Below are 20,566 nucleotides of genomic sequence, written 5' to 3' on the forward strand. Positions count from 1 at the left end.
GGTCTGTTGGCCCCTACATAGAGTGTCAAGCCCGAGGCCTCCATGCTGCAAAAGCACAGAATAGCCACTTGGAGAGAGTGGACCAAGGGAGACCCAGACAGAGACTTTGCCAGCTCTCAACTCTTCCACGTGAGGATGCTCACGTCAGCTCAGCCATGGCACAAGCATGATCGAGGAGAACCAGCCCTGCCCTGCTCTGTTCTTGCCAATTCCCGAGCCTCAGAAGAATGCAACTTCCTGGTATAGGTGTCTTCAGCTTCTGTGTTTGGGGATGCTAGTGTGTTAGGCCACAGTAGCCAACCAGATAATGACGTGTTCTTCTCTTGTTCATGGCCTGTGTGGAGCTTGGATTTTGTAAACAATTCTGATCAACAGAAATGAGGGGCTGAGACAGTTCAGGGTAGAAATGTCTTCTCCACAGACACATTTTATTTTTTTTTTATAAACAAAAGTAGAATTGGGGGACGAAAAACAGTGGATGAGATGAAACCACATTGTTTGTGTTCACAAAGGTGGATGCAGAGAATTTGAACAGTCAGTCCCTGAGCTCATCAAGACCTGTCATAGTCTTTATCTGCATCTCTAGTCAAAAATGCTGCCCCACCATCGTTCAGGCCCACTCCCAAGACTTAGAAAGTAGGGAATATAGTGCCTCCTGACATTAGCTCCAGAAATGCCTCAGTTCATACAATTATGACATAGTATCTTTCACTATGTATGGGTTTGGTGACAAGTAGGGGAAACAGACAACATTTTGATGAATTCTGAACTTTTCTCCAGTGTTACAATGTATGGTATAATTTATAATCTATGAAGAAAGCATAGAAATAGGAAAAGAAAATAGAAAAACAGGTAGGTTTTTGAAACTCATCATTCTTGTGTCCAAAGATTGAGGGAAAAATAATATACTGATTAGCTGGGGAGGGATTTTGAGATTTTTTTTCCAGTCCGTCTCCACTTTCGGTAATATTTAACAGTATTCAATTACAGTTTTTCCAGTTGATTTTAAGACATCTCTAGAGATAAGGTTTCCAAAACTCATTAGATAAACATTGGCTAATTTGTCCATGTTTATTAGTGCTTAAATCATTTGTTTTAATCACTTACTTGCCTCCTGCTTAGGGAGATACATACTGACTAAAAATTCCTTTAGCTCATTTGTGAATTACCATTTCTTTAAAAATTTGTTTTTAATATTTATGTATTTTTGAGAGAGAGAAAGACAAGGTGTGAGCAAGGGAGTGGAAGAAAGACACACACACACACACACACACACACACACACACACACACACACACACAGAATCCACAGCAGGCTCCAGGCTCTGAGCTGTTAGCACAGAGCCTGACGCAGGGCTTGAACTCACAAACTGTGAGATCATGACCAGATCCGAAGTCGGAGGCTTAACCGACTGAGCCACCCAGGTGCCCCTGAGAATTACCATTTCTTATCCTATTCAGTAAATGTGGCTCAAAATTCATCCTCAAAATGTAACAATATAAGAATTTTTTTTTTACTCACATAAAATATGTTAAGTAGATGGGCCACACAAAGAGCCATAAGTAGTATTCATGTACCTAATATATGAGTATATAGGCATATTTCTATCCCTGATGTCATTAGAGAATCCCTAAAAATACATTAAAAATCATTTTTATGAACTCATATCCTGAACACAAATTGAACATTAGGATTCTATGGCTGGTGTCCCATGGGTTCATGTTTCCATTATGGTACCTAGGAATGCTTTATTTAACACAATCAGGCTGGACTTTCTCATTTATCTTTGGACAGCTCCACCTATTACACATATTGTACATGATCTGAGAAGCAGTCTAACCTCACACACCAACTTTATCATCTCCTGTTGATTCCTTTCTTAGAAGTGTGCTCTGAATTTGCTCAGGTCGTCCCTCCTTCTGAAGACCCTACTCAAGGCAGCCTTCACGTCCTTGTTCCTCAGTGTATAGATCAGTGGGTTCAGCATAGGAGTGACCACAGTGTACATGATAGCGGCGACCTGGTCCTGCATGGAGCTGCCTGAGGTAGGAGATATGTAAATGAAGGTAACAGGAGCATAGAAAACAATGACCACCATGAAGTGAGAGGCACACGTGGACAGTGCTTTGCGGAGCGCACTACAGGAGTGGGTCTTGGAGAAAAGAGAGATGATTATGGTGAAGTAGGAAAGAAGTGTTAGGAAGAAGGGGCCCATGGCAATGGTCCCGGTAACCGTGTTGAGAAGCCACTGGTTGAGCTCCGTGTTCCCGCAGGCCAACTCCAGCAAAGGCTTGACATCACAGAAGAAGTGATGGATCTGATGAGAACCACAGAAGTTCAAGCGGGAGGTCATCATGGAGTGCAACAGGGCATGGAAAAAACCAATGGTCCAGACTGTGACAGCCATCCGGGTGCAGAGCTGGTAATTCATGATGACAGAGTAATGCAGTGGCCTGCAGATGGCCACAAAGCGGTCAAAGGCCATCACGGCCAACAGCATGGCCTCCGTGCTGCCCAGGAAGTGGAAGAAGTGAAGCTGGCTTATGCATCCCAAGAAGGAAATTGCCTTGCGTGTAGAGAAGAAGTTCTCCAGCATCTTTGGCAGTGTCACCGTGGAGTAGCAGATATCTAGACACGACAGATTTCCCAGGAAGAAATACATGGGTAAATGGAGTCTTGGATCAGAGACGACAACCAGGAGGACTGCTCCATTGCCAACCACACTGACCATGTAAATTGCAAGGAAAACCACGAAGAGATAAGGCTGCAGTGCTTGGATGTCTGTGACTCCCAGGAGGAGAAATGCAGTGACTGAGGTTTGATTCAGCATCGCTTAAGAGAAAGGATGAATTACTCTATGGAGCGTACCTCTGTTGAGAATCAGAGACTTCGCAGCTGAGGATTTTCCCGTCTACACAGTTTTCCCTCTTTGAGGATTTTCCCTCCTTGAGGGAGAGCTTGTTGTTTACACAGTTCCCACATCAGACCTTTTATAGGCTTTGCCTCATTAGACTATTAGATATTATGGTGAACTGTTGGTTTTCGGCCATTGGTCCACCATTTTTTCCCCTTATTTGATTGTCATTAATATGTTTCTTTCTCCCAGAGACTCAGAGCACGTAGCCAACCTACCATCTACCTTCTGAGAAAACTTTAATGGGTGTCCAGACTGCTACCTCCAGACTGTGTAAAAAAGCCCCTGAAGGGTTTTAACTAAGGAATATAGTGAAGGAGAGAATGAAAACAATGGAAGGAAATCTGAATGGAGATGCAGACATGGGGTGCCTCCTACAAAAAGGGGATTTTTTTTTCTAAGCTTGGGAAATCCCTGAGAGGAGAACAGAAAGATTTGATGTGAGAGGAAAAAAGGAGTGGGTTGATGAGGCAGTACTTCTCCATAGCCTGGGGGATTCTACGCTGTAGAGTTGAAGGAATTTAGAGAACATACCTGATCTGTGCTGTACCTCTGTAAAAGGCTGGCTTCATGCAGGTCAGACTAGCTTTCTTTGACAGTATGTTTTCACACTGTTAATCCTACCTCTCCTGTGTAAGAAACAAATGGTATGGCAAATATCATTTTGGGTTCTCTGACTCACCAAACAAAATTAGATCAAAAATTCATTTGGGGAAGAAACCTTTTTCTAACATTAAAGACAATTTCTAATCAGACTTGTCCTTACTCAGTCATTTATTTCACTGCAATTTTAATGCTGAGAGATTACATATTTACTCTGGAGAATATTTAGAGAACCAGGCCTCCTGAGGTGCGAATGAGATATGGAAATAAAAGTGTATAAAGAGCCTTCACAATCCACAAATGCAATCACGAATCCATCATGAAATAGGAAACCAGCTCTAGATCTGGGCGCTTCGTTGCATGTAAACAAGCATACAGAAAATATGGGGTCCTCTCAGCCCGAGTCCTAAGGCATTCTCTTACCTGATTGTCGGATTCACAGCCTGCCCAGCTTTGCAGGTTTACACTCCCAACACCTGAAAATGGCAGGAAGATATTTGAAGTGACTGTTCATATTGGGATTGCAGCATGAGCTCTTCATGTTCAGAAACGTCTTTGTCTCCTTCTGACATTCTTCCTGCCTCTCAGGAGCCACAGACCTTAGACATATAAACACGGAGAGAGTGTCCCCTGGGTGTGAGCAGGATCGCTGTGAGAATAAACAGGGTATTTTCCCATACATGCAATTCAAGACAGTTCCTCTTGGGTGTTACTATCTTGAGTTCCAGTGTTCCCCCTCCCCCTCCCCAGCCTAAAATTTTCTTTTCTATGTTTCTTCCTTATTTGCAGCGTCATGGACAGGACAATTGTCAGGGGCCTCCTCTGTTTTCTTAGTTCAATTACTGTTTCTTCCTTTGTCATCATGGGCACTTCCCTGAAAAACTTTGTATAAAATGAAAGAAATCTGGCAAATTTTATTAAGGAATGGGGGCCGGTTATGTTCCATTGATCCATATAGAATGATGATATCCTTTAAAATTCTACGTATTTATTACTCTGATTCTATGGAAAACAGAGGAATGAGGAAAAGTGTGATTGCTTCTGTTTATTCTAAACCCAATTCTTCACTGTTGGTGTTAGCACTAAATTAGTTTCTTTAAAATCGGGATTCCAAAGGTCACATATCTCTCTAAGGAATGAGGCTGGTCTCTCCCATGTGTATCCCTACTTCTTTCTGAATCCTTTAGGTGAAAATATTCTGTGAGCCTCATCCAAAGAATATATACAATGCCATCTATGCAAATTTTCTTATAACAATTATAAACACCACGTACCCTGTCCATCTTTGTGTTGAGATCCATTATTGTTGCTTTGCAGGAATTCATTGTAGATTTATCACATTTAAATTCCTTGTTCACATATATGCTATAAATAGAAGGGAAATAACTTTTATTGTGCGCTTATTGTATTAGTTCTTATTCTGAGTTCCTTACAGGTGTTAGCTCATTTTTTTTCTTACAAACACCCAGCAAGAGAAGTAGTAAAATCATCTCTCATTATAAGAAAATGGGGGCTCAAATGATTTAAGTAGTTTTGCTGTTTCCCCATGTTGTTGAGGAATCATCGACAAGTATATCTGTATATGTGTCAAGTGTGCATGTGATGATTTGGCTTCCCTGTATTGTCGTATGACCACCACCATGAAGGCAATGAACTCATCCATTGTTTCACATGTTGATGCTTGTGTGTGGAGAGAATGCTCAGGGTCTACTGTCAGTAAATTTCACTGCCGTTAAATGTGCCTGTGTTACAATCAATTGTGAAGCTGGGATTTAAACCAAGACTCCAGTTCTTCAGCTAACTGCAGTGTGGTCTAATTTCTTTCAAAATACCACCCACATCAACTTTATCTGAAGTTCCTACAGATGTCAAGAAATCCGGCATTTTGATGAAGTAACGAGGAACGATTTTCCTCGTTATGTGTTGTCTCTCTGAGGTCTTGTTTAGAAATTATTTTCAAGTCAAAATGAAATAGTCTTGAACATTCTTTGATTGTATGGAAGCTTCATAGACATGCTGCAGTCACCATGGGCTCTGTGCCTGATTTGATGCTCTGTTTCACCATCTTGAAAGTCTCAGTAACTTTGAACGAGGAGCTCTGAATTTTTTAAATTCTTATCTATTTTTGAGAGAGAGAGAGAGAGCGAGTGAGCGAGTGTGGGCAGAGAGAGAGGGAGACACAGAATCTGAAGCAGGCTCCAGGCTCTGAGCTGTCAGCACAGAGCTTGATGCGGGGCTTGAACTCACAAGCCATGAGATCATGACCTGAGCCAAAGTCGGACACTCAACTAATTGAGCCACCCAGGTGCCCCAGAATTCTGTATTTTTATTTTGCTGTGAGCCCCACACATTATGTAACTCATTTGTTTATTAGAGTTTTACATTTGCTGTTTAGAACTATAGTCTTTTATTTTTTTCTTCCAAGACTTTATTTAAATTTAAGGTAGTTTACATATAGTGTACTAGAATTTAGTGATTCATCACTTGTATACAACCTCCATTTCTCATCCCAACAAATGCCCTCCTAGTACCCATCCCCCACCCAGCCTTTCCCCCACCTCCCCTCCATCAACCCTCAGTTTGTTCTCTGTATTTAAGAGTCTTTTAAGATTTTATTTACTGTTATTATCTTATTTTGCCTTCCTTTTCCCTATGCTCATCTGTTTGTTTCTCAAAATCCACATATGAGTGAAATCATATGGTATTTTTCTTTCTCTGACTGACTTATTTTGCTTAGCGTTATACACTCTAGTCCTATCTATGTCTTTATAAATGGCAAAGTTTCATTAATTTTTATTGCTGAGTAATATTCTATTGTATATATACCACATCTTCTTTATCCATTCATCAGTCAGTGGACATTTTTGCTCTTTCCATAATTTGATTATTGTTGATAGTGCTGCTATAAACATTGGGGTGCATGTGCTCCTTCAAATCAGCATCTTTGTATCCTTTGTATAAACACCTAATAGTGCAATTGTTGAGTCGTAGGCTAGTTCTATTTTTAACTTTTTCAGGAACATCCATACTGTTTCCCAGAATGGCTGCACCAGTTTACATTTCTACCAACAGTGCAAAAGTGTTCCCCTTTCTCAATATTCTCACCAACACCTGTTGTTTCCTGTGTTGTTAATGTTAGCCATTCTGACTGGCATGAAATGATATCTCATTGTAGTTTTGATTTGTGTTTCCCTGATGATGAATGATGTTGAACATATTTTCATGTGTTAGCCATATGGATGTCTTCTTTGGAGAAGTGTGTGTTTATGTCTTCTGCACAGTTTAACTGGATTATGTGTTCTTTGGGTGTTGAGTTTGATAAGATCTTTATAGATTTTGGATACCAGCCCTTTATCTGATATGTCATTTGCAAATATCTTCTCCCATTCCATCAGCTGACTTTTAGTTTTGTTGTTTTCTTTGCTTTTTATCTTGATGAGACCCAGTAGTTCATTTTTGTTTTTCTTTTCCTTAACTCCGTGGATGTATCTAGTAAGAAGTTGCTACAACTGAGGTCAGAGAGGTTCCTGCCTGTTTCCTTCTCTATGATTTTGATGCTTTCTGTCTCACATTTAGGTATTTCACCCATTTTGAGTTAACAAAATGTAAGAAAGTGGTCCAGGTTTATTCTGTATGTCACTGTCCAGTTTTCCCAGCACCATTTGCTGAGGAGATGGTCTTTATTCCATTGGATATTCTTTCCTTCTTTGTCAAAGATTGGTTTGCCCTACGTTTGTAGGTCCATTTCTGGGTTTTCTATTCTGTTTCATCTATCTGAGTGTCCGTTTTTGTGCCAGTAACATACTATTTTGATGATAACAGCTTTGTAATACATCTTGAAGTCTGGGATAGTGATGTTTCCAGCTTTGGTTTTCTTTTTCAAGATTGCTTTGGCTCTTCAGGGTCTTTTGTGGTTCCATACAAATTTTAGGATTGTTTGTTCTAGCTCTGTCAAGAATTCTGGTGTTACTTTGATAGGGATTGGATTTCATGTGTAGATTGCTTTGGGTAGTATCAACATTTTAACAACAATTGTTCTTCAAATCTATGAGCATGGAATGTTTTTCTTTTTTTAAAAAATTTTTGAATATTTATTTTTGAAAGAGAGAGAGAGACAGAACATGAGCAGGGGAGGATCAGAGAGAAAGGGAGACACAGAATCCATGGTGGGCTCCAGGCTCTGAGTTGTCAGCACAGAGCCCGACGCGGGGTTTGAACTCAAAAACCATGAGATCATGACCTGAGCCGAAGTTGGATGCTTTAGCGACTGAGCCACCCAGGCGCCCCACATAGAATGTTTTTCTATTTCATTGTGTCTTCTTCAATTTCTTTCAGATGTATTCTGTAGTTTTCAGAGTACAGCTCTTTTACCTTTTTAGTTAGGTTTATTCCTAGGTATCTCATAGTTTTTGGTGTAATTGTGAATGGAATTGATTCCTTGATTTCTCTTTCTGCTGGTTCATTATTGGTGTATAGAAATGCAACAGTTTCTGTATGTTGATTTTATATCCTGCAACTTTGCTGAATTCATGTATCAGTTCTAGGAATTTTTTGGTGCAATCTTTTGAGTTTTCCACATAGAGATCATGTTGTATGCAAAGAGCAAAAGCTTGACTTCTTCCTTGCCAATTTGGATGCCTTTTATTTATTTATTTTTTTGTTTCTGATTGCTGAGGCTAGGACTATCCAACAACAAGATCTAACAATGGTAAATATTTATGTCCCCAACTTGAAGGAATCTAATTACATAAATCAGTTAAGAACAAATTTACAGAAACTCATTGATGATAATACAATAATAGTAAGGAATTTTAACGCCCTACTTGTAGCAATGGACAGATCATCTAAGCATAAAATCAACAAAGAAGCAATGACTTTGAATGACACATTGGACCAGATGGACTTAACAGATATATCAGAACATTTCATCCTAAAGCAGTAAGGTACACATTCTTTTGAAGTGCCCATGGAACTTTCTATAGAACAGATCACATACTGGGTCACAAATCAGGCCTCAATGAGTGCAAAAGGACTGAGATCATCCCATGCATATTTAGACCTTATGAAACTCAAAGTCAACTACATGAAAAAAAAAACACTTGGAAATATAACCAATACATTGAGGTTAAAGAACATCCTATTAAATGATGTATGGGTTAACCAGGAAATTGAAGAAGAAATAAAAAAAAAATACATGGAAGCCAATGAAAATGAAAATGTCATAGTCCTCAACCTCTGGGCTGCAGCAAAAGCAGTTATAAGAAGGAAGTATATAGCAATTCAGATCTTCCTCAAGAAGGAATAAAAGTCTGAAATGTACAACCTAACCTTACATCTAAAGAAGCTGGAAAAAGAACAACAAATAAAGGGCAAAAACCAGCAGAAGGAGGGAAATAATAAACATTAAAGCTGAAATAAATGACATGGAAATCAAAATAATAGTAGAAGAGATAAACAAAACTAGGAATTTTTTGAAAGAATTAACAAAACTGATAACCCCCTAGCCAGTCTTCTCAAAAGAAAATAGAAAGAACCCAAATAGATGAAATCATGAATGAAAGAGGATAGATCACACCCAACACTACGGAAATACAAAAAAATTGTAAGAGAATATTATAAGCAATTAATGTCAATTTGGGAAATCTGGAAGAGATGGATAAATTCATAGAAACATATAAACTACTGAAACTTAAACAGGAAAAAATAGAAAATTTGAACAGATTCATAGTTGTTAAAGAAATTGAATTAGTAAACAAAAATCTCCAAACAAACAAGAGTCCAGGGCCAAATGGCCTCCCAGGGGAATTCTACCAGACATTTAAAGAAGAATTAATACCTATAGTTTTGAAACTGTTCCAAAAAATAGAAATGGAAGGAAAACTTCCAAACTAATTCTATGAGGCCAGAAATACCTTGATTCCAAAAACAGACAAAGACCCCACTAAAAAGGAGAACCACAGAGCAATATCCCTTTTGAACATCGACACAAAAAGTTCTGAACTCTATACAGCTAATTGAATTCAAGAGTACATTAAAAGAATTATTCACCACAATCAAGTGGGATTTATTCCTGGGATGCAGGGCTTGTACAATATTAGCAAATCAATCACTGTGGTGCACCACAATGAGAAAAGAGAGAATAAGAACCATATGGTTCTCTCAATAGATGCAAGAAAAACATTTGAGAAAATACAGCATTCTTTCTTGATAAAAACCTCCAGTAAGTAGGGATAGAAGAACTTAACTCAAGATCATAAAGGCCATATACAAAAGACCCACAGCTAATATCATCCTCAATGTGGAAAAACTGTGAGCTGTACCCCTAAGGTTGGATACACAGCAGGGATGTCCACTCTCACCACTGTTATTCAACATGGAACTATAGACTGTTTACATGCTGTGAGAGTATCAGTCAGACCTGGCTCTACTTTGCGTCTCTGCAGACACACTAGTAATCCTTTCTTCACAAATGTGATACCAGCTCCAAAAATTCAAAGTTCCCTCCTATACATGACCTATTCTTCCACTTTCCCCCCATTGAACAAACTATATATTAATTAATATTGTTTTATTTTAGGTCTTCTTATCTTATAGAATGTTCTTTTAAAAAATGTCTTGAGGCTGGAAAACAGTGTGGAGATTCCTCAAAAAATTAAAAATAGAACTACCCTATAACCCAGCAATAGCACTGCTAGGAATTTACCCAAGTGGTACAGGAGTGCTGATTCATAGGAACACATGTACCCCAATGTTTATAGCAGTGCTTTCAACAATAGCCAAATTATGGAAAGAGTCTAAATGTCCATCAACTGATGAATGGATAAAGAAGATGTGGTTTGTCCACATTCAGATATCACCTCACGCCAGTCAGAGTGGCCAAAATGAACAAATCAGGAGACTATAGATGCTGGTGAGGATGTGGAGAAATGGGAACCCTCTTGCACTGTTGGTGGGAATGTAAATTGGTGCAGCCACTCTGGAAAGCAGTGTGGAGGTTCCTCAGAAAATTAAAAATAGACCTACCCTATGACCCAGCAATAACACTGCTAGGAATTTACCCAAGGGATACAGGAGTACTGATGCATAGGGGCACTTGTACCCCAATGTTTATAGCAGCACTCTCAACAATAGCCAAATTATGGAAAGAGCCTAAATGTCCATCAACTGATGAATGGATAAAGAAATTGTGGTTTATATACACAATGGAGTACTACATGGCAATGAGAAAGAATGAAATATGGCCCTTTGTAGCAACGTGGATGGAACTGGAGAGTGTGATGCTAAGTAAAATAAGCCATACAGAGAAAGACAGATACCATATGTTTTCACTCTTATGTGGATCCTGAGAAACTTAACAGAAACCCATGGAGGAGGGGAAGGAAAAAAAAAAAGAGGTTAGAGTGGGAGAGAGCCAAAGCATAAGAGACTCTTAAAAACTGAGAACAAACTGAGGGTTGATGGGGGGTGGGAGGGAGGGGAGGGTGGGTGATGGGTATTGAGGAGAGCACCTTTTGGGATGAGCACTGGGTGTTGTATGGAAACCAATTTGACAATAAATTTCATATATTGAAAGAAAAAAGAAGATGTGGTTTATATATACAATGGAATACTACTTGGCAATGAGAAAGAATAAAATCATGCCATTTGCACCAATGTAGATGGAACTGGAGGGTATTATGCTAAGTGAAATAAATCAGTCAGAGAAAGACAGATATCATATGTTTTCACTCATATGTGGATCTTAAGAAAGTTAACAGAAGACTATGGGGGATGGGAAGGGGGAAAAATAGTTACAAACAGAAAAGGAGGGAGGCAAACCATAAGAGATTCTTAAATACAGAGAACAAACTGAGGGTTGATGGGGTGTGGGGGAGAGGGAAAAGTGGGTGATGGGCATTGAGGAGGGCACTTTTGGGATGAGAACTGAGTGTTGTATGTAAGCCAATTTGACAATAAATTATATTTAAAAAATAAAATATAAAAATGAGGACCTTTGATCACTTCCCAAGTGATTTCAATGTTCTAGGCAACTTTGTTTATAGAAGAAAAAGCTAAGGTCATCACATGTAATGAGTTAAAATGGAGATACTCGGGTAAAGCCAGGAATCTTGAAAGGTGAAATTGTAGTGAAAGGGTGTGTAATAGACAAAAGCCTACCCACTACAGAAAGATGCTGTTTCCATAATTTGGCTATTGTAAATAATGTTGGCTATAAGTATAGGTGTGCATGTATTTCTTTGAATTAATGCTTTTAAAAACTTCTGGATAAAAATAGTGTGATTACTGGATAATAGGGTAGTTGTATTTTTAACTATTTGAGGAACCTCCATACTGTTTCCCAGAGTGGCTGCACCAGTTTGCATCTCCACCAACAGTGCAAAAGGGTTCTCTTTGTCTGCAACCTGGCCAACATCTGTTGTTTCCTGTGTCATTAATTTTAGCCATTCTGACAGGTGTGAAGTCATATCTCATCGTAGTTTTGATTTGTATTCCTTGAGTTTGAGTAGTGTTGACCATCTTTTCATGTGTTTCTTGGCCATCTGGATGTCTTTGGAGAAATGTATGTTCATATTTGCTGCCCATTTTTAGGTTGTTTTATATGTGTTTTGGGTGTTGAGTTTTATAAATTTTTTAATGTTTATTTTTATTTTTGAGAGAGAGAGACAGAGCAAGAGCAGGGGAGGGGAAGGGAGAGGAGACACAGGATCCGAGCAGGCTCCAGGCTCTGAACTGTCAACACAAAGCCTGACATGGGGCTTGAACTCATGAACCACGAGATCATGACCTGAGTCGAAGTTGGCACTTAACTAACTGAGCTATACAGGCACCCCTAGGTGTTGGGTTTTATAAGTTCTTTATATATTTTGGACACAATTCCTTTATCAGATATGTCATTTTCAAATATCTTCTTCCATTACATAGGTTGCCTTTTAGTTTTGTTGATTTTTTTCTTTACTGTGCAGAAGCTTTTTATTTTGATGGTGTCCCAATAGTTTATATTTTCTCTTATTTCCCTTGCCTCAGAAGACATATCTAGTAAGAAACTGCTACAGCTGATGTCAGAATAATTACTGCTTGTCCTCTGTTCTAGGACCTTTATGATTTCAGGCCTCATATTTATGTCTTTAGTGCCTTTTGAATTTATTTTTGTGTATGGTGTAAGAATGTGGCCTACTTTCCTTCTCTTGTGTATAGCCGTCCAATTTTCTAAAAAGCAGTTTTTGAAGTTACTGTGTTTTCCCCATTGGATGTTCTTTCCTGCTTTTCAAAGGTTAATTAATTTTTTAATTTTTATTTTTTCCAAAGCCATTCCAGAATTCATTTATGTATTTTATTCCGGAATTTACTTGTGTATGTTTCTTTCTGTATTTCACATATACTACCCATATACATTAGAGAAATCAAGGAAAAAATTGTCTTTCATTTTCCTTTCTGCCTTCTCCCTTCTCCTGACATGAAATAGAATTAAATTGATTCTTTTTTTTTTTGCTTTTATGTTATTATTATTTTTTAAAATTACATCCAAATTAATTACCATATAGTACAACAATGATTTCAGGAGTAGATTCCTTAATGCCCCTCACCCATTTAGCCAACCCCCCTCCCATAACCCATCCATTAACCCTCAGTTTGTACTCCATATGTATGAGTCTCTTATGTTTTGTCCCCCTCCCTGTTTTTATATTATTTTCATTTCCCTTCCCTTATGTTCATATGTTTTGTCCCTTAAAGTCCTCATATGAGCGAAGTCATATGATATCTGTCTTTCTCTGACTGACTAATTTCACTTAGCATAATACCCTCCAGTTCTATCCACACAGTTGCAAATGGCAGGATTTCATTCTTTTTGACTGCTAATACTTCATTGTGTATACATATATACCACATCTTCTTTATTCATTCATCCATCTATGGACATTTGGGCTCTTTCCATACTTTGGCTATTGTTGATAGTGCTGCTATGAACATGGGGGTGCATGTGTCCCTTTGAAACAGCACACCTGTTTCCCGTGGATAAATGCCTAGTAGTGCAATTGCTGGGTCGTAGGGTAGTTCTATTTTTAGTTTTTTGAGGAACCTCCATACTTTTTTCCAGAGTGGCCGCACCAGCTTGCACTGCCACCAACAATGCAAAAGAGATCCTCTTTCTCCGCATCCTCACCAACATCTGTTGTTGCCTGAGTTGTTAATGTTAGCCATTCTGACAGGTGTGTGGTGGTATCTCATTGTGGTTTTGATTTGTATTTCCCTGATAATGAGTGACGTAGAACATTTTTTCCTGTGTCAGTTGGCCATCTGGATGTCTTCCTTGGAGAAGTGTCTATTCATGTCTTTTGCCCATTTCTTCACTGGATTATTTGTTTTTTCGGTGTTGAGTTTGGTAAGTTCTTTACAGACTTTGGATACTAACCCTTTATCTGATATGTCATTTGCAAATATCTTATCCCATTCTGTTGGTTGCCTTTTAGTTTTGCTGATTGTTTCCTTCACTGTGCAGAAGCTTTTTATTTTGATGAGGTCCCAGTAGTTCATTTTTGCTTTTGTTTTCCTTGCCTCTGGAGACGTGTTGAGTAAGAAATTGCTGAGGTCATGATTAAAGAGGTTTTTGCCTGCTTTTTCCTTGAGGATTTTGATGGCTTCCTGTCTTACGTTTAGGTCTTTCATCCATTTTGAGTTTATTTTTGTGTATGGTGTAAGAAAGTGGTCCAGGTTCATTCTTCTGCATGTCACTGTCCAGTTTTCCCAGCACCACTTGCTGAAGAGATTGTCTTTATTCCATTGGATATTCTTTCCTGCTTTGTCAAAGATTAGTTGGCCATACGTTTGTGAGTCCATTTCTGGGTTCTCTATTCTATTCCATTGATCTGAGTGTCTGTTCTTGTGCCAGTACCATACTGTCTTGATAGCTACTATGAAAATTTTACCTCCTCCTGGCTAGTTTGGATGCCTTTCATTTCTTTGTGTTGTCTGATTGCAGAGGCTAAGACTTCCAATACTATGTTGAGTAACAGTGGTGAGAGTGGACATCCCTGTCTTGTCCCTGACCTTAGGCGGAAAGCTCTCAGTTTTTCCCCATTGAGGATGATATTAGTGTTGGGTCGTTCATATATGGCTTTTACGATCTCGAGGTATGATCCTTTTATCCCTACTTTCTTGAGGGCTTTTATCAAGAAAGGATGTTGTATTTTGTCAAATGCTTCCTCTGCATCTATTCAGAGGATCATAGGGTTCTTGTCCTTTCTTTTATTGATGTGATGAATCCTGTTAATTGTTTTGTGGATATTGAACCAGCCCTGCATCCCAGGTATAAATCCCACTTGGTCATGGTGAATAATTTTTTTAAATGTATTGTTGGATCCGGTTGGCTAATATCTTGTTGAGGATTTTTGCATCCATGTTCATCAGGGAAATTGGTCTATAGTTCTCCTTTTTAGTGGGGTCTCTGTCTGGTTTTGGAATCAAGGTAATGCTGGCTTCATAGAAAGAGTTTGGATGTTTTTCTTCCATTTCTATTTTTTGGAACACCTTCAAGAGAATAGGTGTTCACTCTTCCTTAAATGTTTGGTAGAATTCCCCTGGAAAGCTGTCTGGCCCTGGACTCTTGTTTTTTGAGAGATTCTTGATCACTAATTCGATTTCCTTACTGGTTATGGGTCTGTTCAAATTTTCTATTTCTTCCTGTTTCACTTTTGGTAGTGTATACATTTCTAGGAATTTGTCCATTTCTTCCAGATTGCCCATGTTATTGGCATATAATTGCTCATAATATTCTCTTATTATTGTTTTTATTTCTGTTGTGTTGTTTGTGATTTCTCCTCTTTCATTCTTGATTTTACTTATTTGGGTCCTTTCCTTTTTCTTCTTGATCAAACTGGCTAGTGGTTTATCAATTTTGTTAATTCTTTCAAAGAACCAGCTTCTGGTTTCATTGATCTGTTCTACCGTTTTTTGTTTGTTGGTTGGTTGGTTGGTTGGTTTTAATAGCATTAATTTCTGCTCTAATCTTTATTATTTCCTGTCTTCTGCTGGTTTTGGGTTTTATTTGCTGTTCTTTTTCCAGCTCCTTAAGGCGTAAGGTTAGGTTGTGTATCTGAGATCTTTCTTCCTTCTTTAGTAAGGCCTGGATTGCTATATACTTTCCTCTTATGATGGCCTTTGCTCTGTCCCAGAGGTTTTGGGTTGTGGTGGTGTCAATTTCATTGACTTCCATGTACTTTTTAATTTCCTCTTTAACTGCTTGGTTAGCCCATTCATTCTTTAGTAGGATGTTCTTCAGTCTCCAAGTATTTCCTACCTTTCCAAATTTTTTTGTGGTTCATTTCGAGTTTCATAGCATTGTGGTCTGAAAATATGCATGGTATGATCTCGATCTTTTTGTACTTACTTAGGGCTGATTTGTGTCCCAGTATATGGTCTATTCTGGAGAACGTTCCGTGTGCACTGGAGAAGAATGTATATTCTACTGCTTTAGGATGAAATGTTCTGAATATATCTGTGAAGTCCATCTGGTCCAGTGTGTCATTCAAAGCCATTGTTTCCTTGTTGATTTTTTGATTAGATGATGTGTCCATTGTTGTGAGTGGGGTGTTGAAGTCTCCTACTATTATGGTATTACTATCGATGAGTTTCTTTATGTGTGTGGTTGATTTATATATTTGTGTGCTTTCACATTTGGCACATAAATGTTTACAATTGTTAGGTCTTGTTGGTGGATAGACCCCTTGATTATGATATAATGCCCTTCTGCATCTCTTAATACATTCTTTATTTTAATGTCTAGATTAAAAAACATTAAACAATGAAAAAAAATTAAAAAAATGAAGTCTAGATTGTCTTATGTAAGTATGGCCACTCCAGGTTTCTTTTGTTGAACATTAGCATGATAGATGGCACTCCATCCCCTTATTTTCAATCTGTAGGTGTCTTTAGGTCTAAAGTGGGTCTCTTGTAGGCAGCATATAGATGGATCTTGTTTTCTTATCTATTCTGTTACCCTATGTCTTTTGATTGGAGCATTGAGTCCATTGTTGTTTAGAATGAGTACTGAAGGATATGAATCTATTGCCATTATGATGTTTGTAGAGGTGGAGTTTCTGGTGGTGTTCTCTCGTCCTTTCTAATCTTTTGTTGCTTTTGGTGTGTATGTTTATGTATGTGTGTGTGTGTGTGTGTGTGTGTGTGTGTGTGTGTGTGTATTTTTTTTTTCATATTTTCTCCCCTCAGAGAGTCCCCCTTAAAATTTCTTGCAGGGCTGGTTTAGTGGTCACAAACTCCTTTAATTTTTGTTTGTGGGAAACTTTTTTATCACCCTTTATCTTTTGTATGACAGCCTTGCTGGATAAAGAATTCTTGGCTCCTATTTTTCTGATTCAGCACACTGAATATATCCCACCACTCCTTTCTGGCCTGCCAAGTTTCTGTGGATAGGTCTGCTGCAAACCTGATCTGTCTTCCCTTGTAGGTTAGGGACTTTTTTTTTTTCCCTTGCTGCTTTCATGATTCTCTCCTTGCCTGAGTATTTTGTGAATTTGACTATGATATGCCTTGTAGATGGTCGCTTTTTGTTGAATCTAATGGGGGTCCTCTGTGCTTTCTGGGTTTTGATGTCTGTGTCTTTCCCCAGGTTAGGAAAGTTTTCTGCTATGATTAGCTCACATAACACTTCAACCCTATTTCTCTCTCTTCCTCCTCTGGGACCCCTATGATTCTGATGTTCCTTTTTAAGGAGTCACCGATTTCTCTAATTCTTAACTAGTGCTCTTTTGCCTCAATCTCCCTCTTTTTTTCTGCTTCATTATTCTGTATAAGTTTGTTCTCTATATGGCTGATTCTCTGTTCTGCCTCATCCATCCTTGCTGCTGCTGCATCCATCCATAATTGCAGCTCAGTTATAGCATTTTTAATTTCATTGTGGCTATTTTTGACTTCTTTTATCTCTGTAGAAAGGGATTCTAATCTATTTTCGACTCTAGCTAGTATTCTTATTATCAGGATTCTAAATTCTGATTCAGACCTCTTGCTTGTGTCTGTGTTGGTTACATCCCTGGCTGTCGTGTCTTCATGCTCTTTCTTTTGGGTTGAATTCCTTCACTTTGTCATTTTGAAGGGAGAAAAGGAGTTAATGAGGTAGAAAAGTTGAAATTTCAGAAATTAAAATTTAAAAACATTAAAATTAAAAATTAGAAACACACACACAAGTCGAATAGATGATGCTAGATCCTAGGTGTGTTTTGGTCTGGGTGTTGAAAGTAGTTTGACAGATTAGAGAAATGAAAAAAAAGGGGGGGGAGAGAAAAAAAAGGAAATTGTTTGAGAATTTGAAAAAATGGATACACTAAGGTAGACTAAAATGAGATGATGTGGGTAAAATAGAATTTGAAAAAATATACCCAAAATTAGAGAATATAGGAGAAAAAAATGAAAGAAAAATATTTTTAATAAAAATTAAAAGGAAACATGATTTTTTTCATTTTCTATATTTAAGAAAAATGAAAAGAAATGAAAAAGAAAAAAGATAAAAAAGAAAAAATGAAAAAAGAAATCGTTTGAAAATTTGAAACAGTGAATACACTGTAGTAGACTGAAATAAAGTGATAGTAAGATAGAATTTGAGGGGTGCCTGGGTGGCGCAGTTGGTTAAGCGTCCGACTTCAGCCAGGTCACGATCTTGCGGTCCGTGAGTTCGAGCCCCACGTCGGGCTCTGGGCTGATGGCTCGGAGCCTGGAGCCTGTTTCCGATTCTGTGTCTCCCTCTCTCTCTGCCCCTCCCCCGTTCATGCTCTATCTCTCTCTGTCCCAAAAATAAATAAACGTTGAAAAAAAATTTAAAAAAAATTTAAAAAAAGATAGAATTTGAAAACAAAATTACATAAAAGAAAAAAGTATATGATAATAAAAATTAAATAAAAATATTTTTAAAAGAAATTGAAAGTAAAAATGAAGTTTTTCTCTTTATTCAAGAAAAAGTAAAGAAAGGAAAAAGAAAAAAGAAAAAGAAAGAAAAAAAGAAAAAAAAGAAAAAATGTTTGAAAATTTGAAAAAATGAGTACACTGAAGTAGACTAAAATAAAATGATGGAAGTAAAGTAGAATTTGAAAAAATTTACACGTGATAGTAATAAAAATAGTAATAAAAATTAAAGACAGATATTTTTAATAAAAATTGAAAATAAAAATGAGTTGCTTCTCTTTCTGTATTCAAGAAAAAGAAAAGAAGTGTAAAAGAGAAAAAGGAAAAAGAGGAGAAAAAAAAGAAAGAAATTGAATAGATGAACCTGCTAACAGATTGAAGTAGGACTGAAATTGCTTCCTTTTCCCCTAGAAGTCAGTCTGTGTAGCTCTTCATAGTCAATAAACTAAGCTGGCGGTGAGACTTGTGTTCTTGAAGAGCAAATTTGGCCCAGTTGGGTAGGGCTCGGTGTAACCTCTCCTCTCTCCCCTAGATGGCGCTGCTAGCCTACGGGGGTGGATTGTTGTGGCGCTTGTAGGTGGGCATGCGCGGGAATGGTGAAAATGGTGCCACCCAGCTACCCAGTCTGTTCTCCCAGAGCAGCAATGATGCATCTGTCCTGTCTTCAGCTCTCGTCCATTCCCCGTGTTTTCACTCTCTGTGACCAGGCCCCAGGCAGCACCTCTCTCCCACGTTTTGTCTCAGATGTGGCTGTTTTTCCCAGCCCCTTACTTCTGAAGGACTGAGGCTTTGACCCGGTCTGCCCCTCTGTGGGAGGGTCTCACCGAGCAATGGCCGAATGTCGGCTGCACCCAGGAATGCCCACTGGACCCTTTTGTTGCCGGTGCCCGAGACTGCAGCCAGGTGGCAACCCTTCCCAGAAAATGTTCACAAGACAGTGTGGCAGCAGCATTTTAGGGATTATGGAAAATCACAACACACATCAGGCACCAGGCTTCACCCTTAATGACCTTGCCCCAGCACCAGCTAATGTGGCCACCTTCTGGGGTCTGCTGGGACCAGGTGGCTTCAACAGTGTCTACCAAACGTCCTTCCAGCAGTGGAACCGCTTTTCCCCGTGTGGTCTGAGAACCTCCCAGACCCCACTCTGTTTTTGGGGATTCACCTTTCCCACCAGATCACCACCAGGTATCGAGCTGCGGAGTTGCAGCCTTTGTGCTCCCCTTGTTTACTGTCTTAATGGAATTTAAACCCTCTCTTTTCTTCTTTCTCCCTTTTTGGTTTAGTTCCTGTGGCTGTTTCCAATTTTCTACTTTCTCTCCAGCTGCTTTGGGGATGGGTGTTTTTCCCCTATGCTTCCCCCTCCCCAGTCTCTGGCCTCTCTCCTCCCACAAAAGGGGTTCCCTACCTTTCATGGCTTCTTGTTCCCCACGTTCAGCTCTTCGTGGGACACACAAAAAGCTTCACACAAAAGAGACACACAAAAAGCTTCCATGCTGTTCTGCCATCTTGGCTCCTCCTCTGCACCTTACTTCTTAAGGACTCTGGCTTGGACCCGTTCAGCCCCTCCGTGGGAGGCTCTCACCAAGCAATGGCTGAATGCTGGCTGCACCCAGGGACATTTGCTGGTCCCTGCTGCTGCCAGTGCCCCGAGCCTGCTGTAAGGGTTAAATTGTAGTGTAAGGCTAACACTTAGCTTGAAAAACAACAACTTTGTTTTGACACTGAAGGTCAAAAGATAACAGCCTTGCTTTTACTCTTGTAAATCATACTTCATACTCTTGTGAATCGGGCTTTACCAATGAAGGAAACAAAAGCTCAAAAAAAGAGCATCAAAGACAAGGTCAAGGAGATCCACTGGTTGCAACTTAGCGGCAGAAAGTCTAAAATAATCACCTCATTCAATAACTGTTTCTGACTCATCTGGCAACTGTTTCTAACTAATCTGGGAACTGTTTCTCTCTTCTGTTCCCAGATAATGATAAAACGATGTGATTGGCTTTAAAAACTCCGTACCCCGGCTGTTTGAGGCCACATGCTTATCAAGAGTGTTGGTCCCAATCAGTCGGCCTTGCCTCTCATTGTAATAAACTTTGTTGTGACTGTCACTGGTGCCCGTAGTATTGTTTCAGGAGTCGT

At 39.0% G+C, this 20,566-nt stretch overlaps 1 protein-coding gene across 7 annotated transcripts; it reads right to left on the minus strand.

Moving 5' to 3' along the window:
* Nucleotides 1-1,312: 1,312 nt before the first annotated feature.
* Nucleotides 1,313-20,093, minus strand: LOC101101134 (olfactory receptor 12D2-like). 7 transcript variants are annotated; one of them, XM_045057026.1, is made up of 5 exons: nt 19,836-20,093; nt 5,357-5,636; nt 4,792-4,882; nt 3,941-3,993; nt 1,313-3,543 (listed from the first exon to the last, which is right to left on the minus strand). In XM_045057026.1, exon 5 carries the CDS (start codon nt 2,828-2,830, stop codon nt 1,880-1,882), a length of 951 nt encoding a protein of 316 aa, XP_044912961.1. In that variant the 5' UTR covers nt 2,831-3,543; nt 3,941-3,993; nt 4,792-4,882; nt 5,357-5,636; nt 19,836-20,093; the 3' UTR covers nt 1,313-1,879. The 7 variants fall into 7 exon arrangements, with proteins under 7 accessions (XP_044912961.1, XP_044912958.1, XP_044912956.1 ...); XM_045057023.1 differs by having other exon boundaries at nt 3,941-4,116; XM_045057021.1 differs by having other exon boundaries at nt 3,941-4,166.
* Nucleotides 20,094-20,566: the final 473 nt, after the last annotated feature.

The sequence above is a fragment of the Felis catus genome, chromosome B2 (genome assembly GCF_018350175.1).
Source record: "Felis catus isolate Fca126 chromosome B2, F.catus_Fca126_mat1.0, whole genome shotgun sequence".
Lineage (NCBI taxonomy): Eukaryota > Metazoa > Chordata > Mammalia > Carnivora > Felidae > Felis > Felis catus.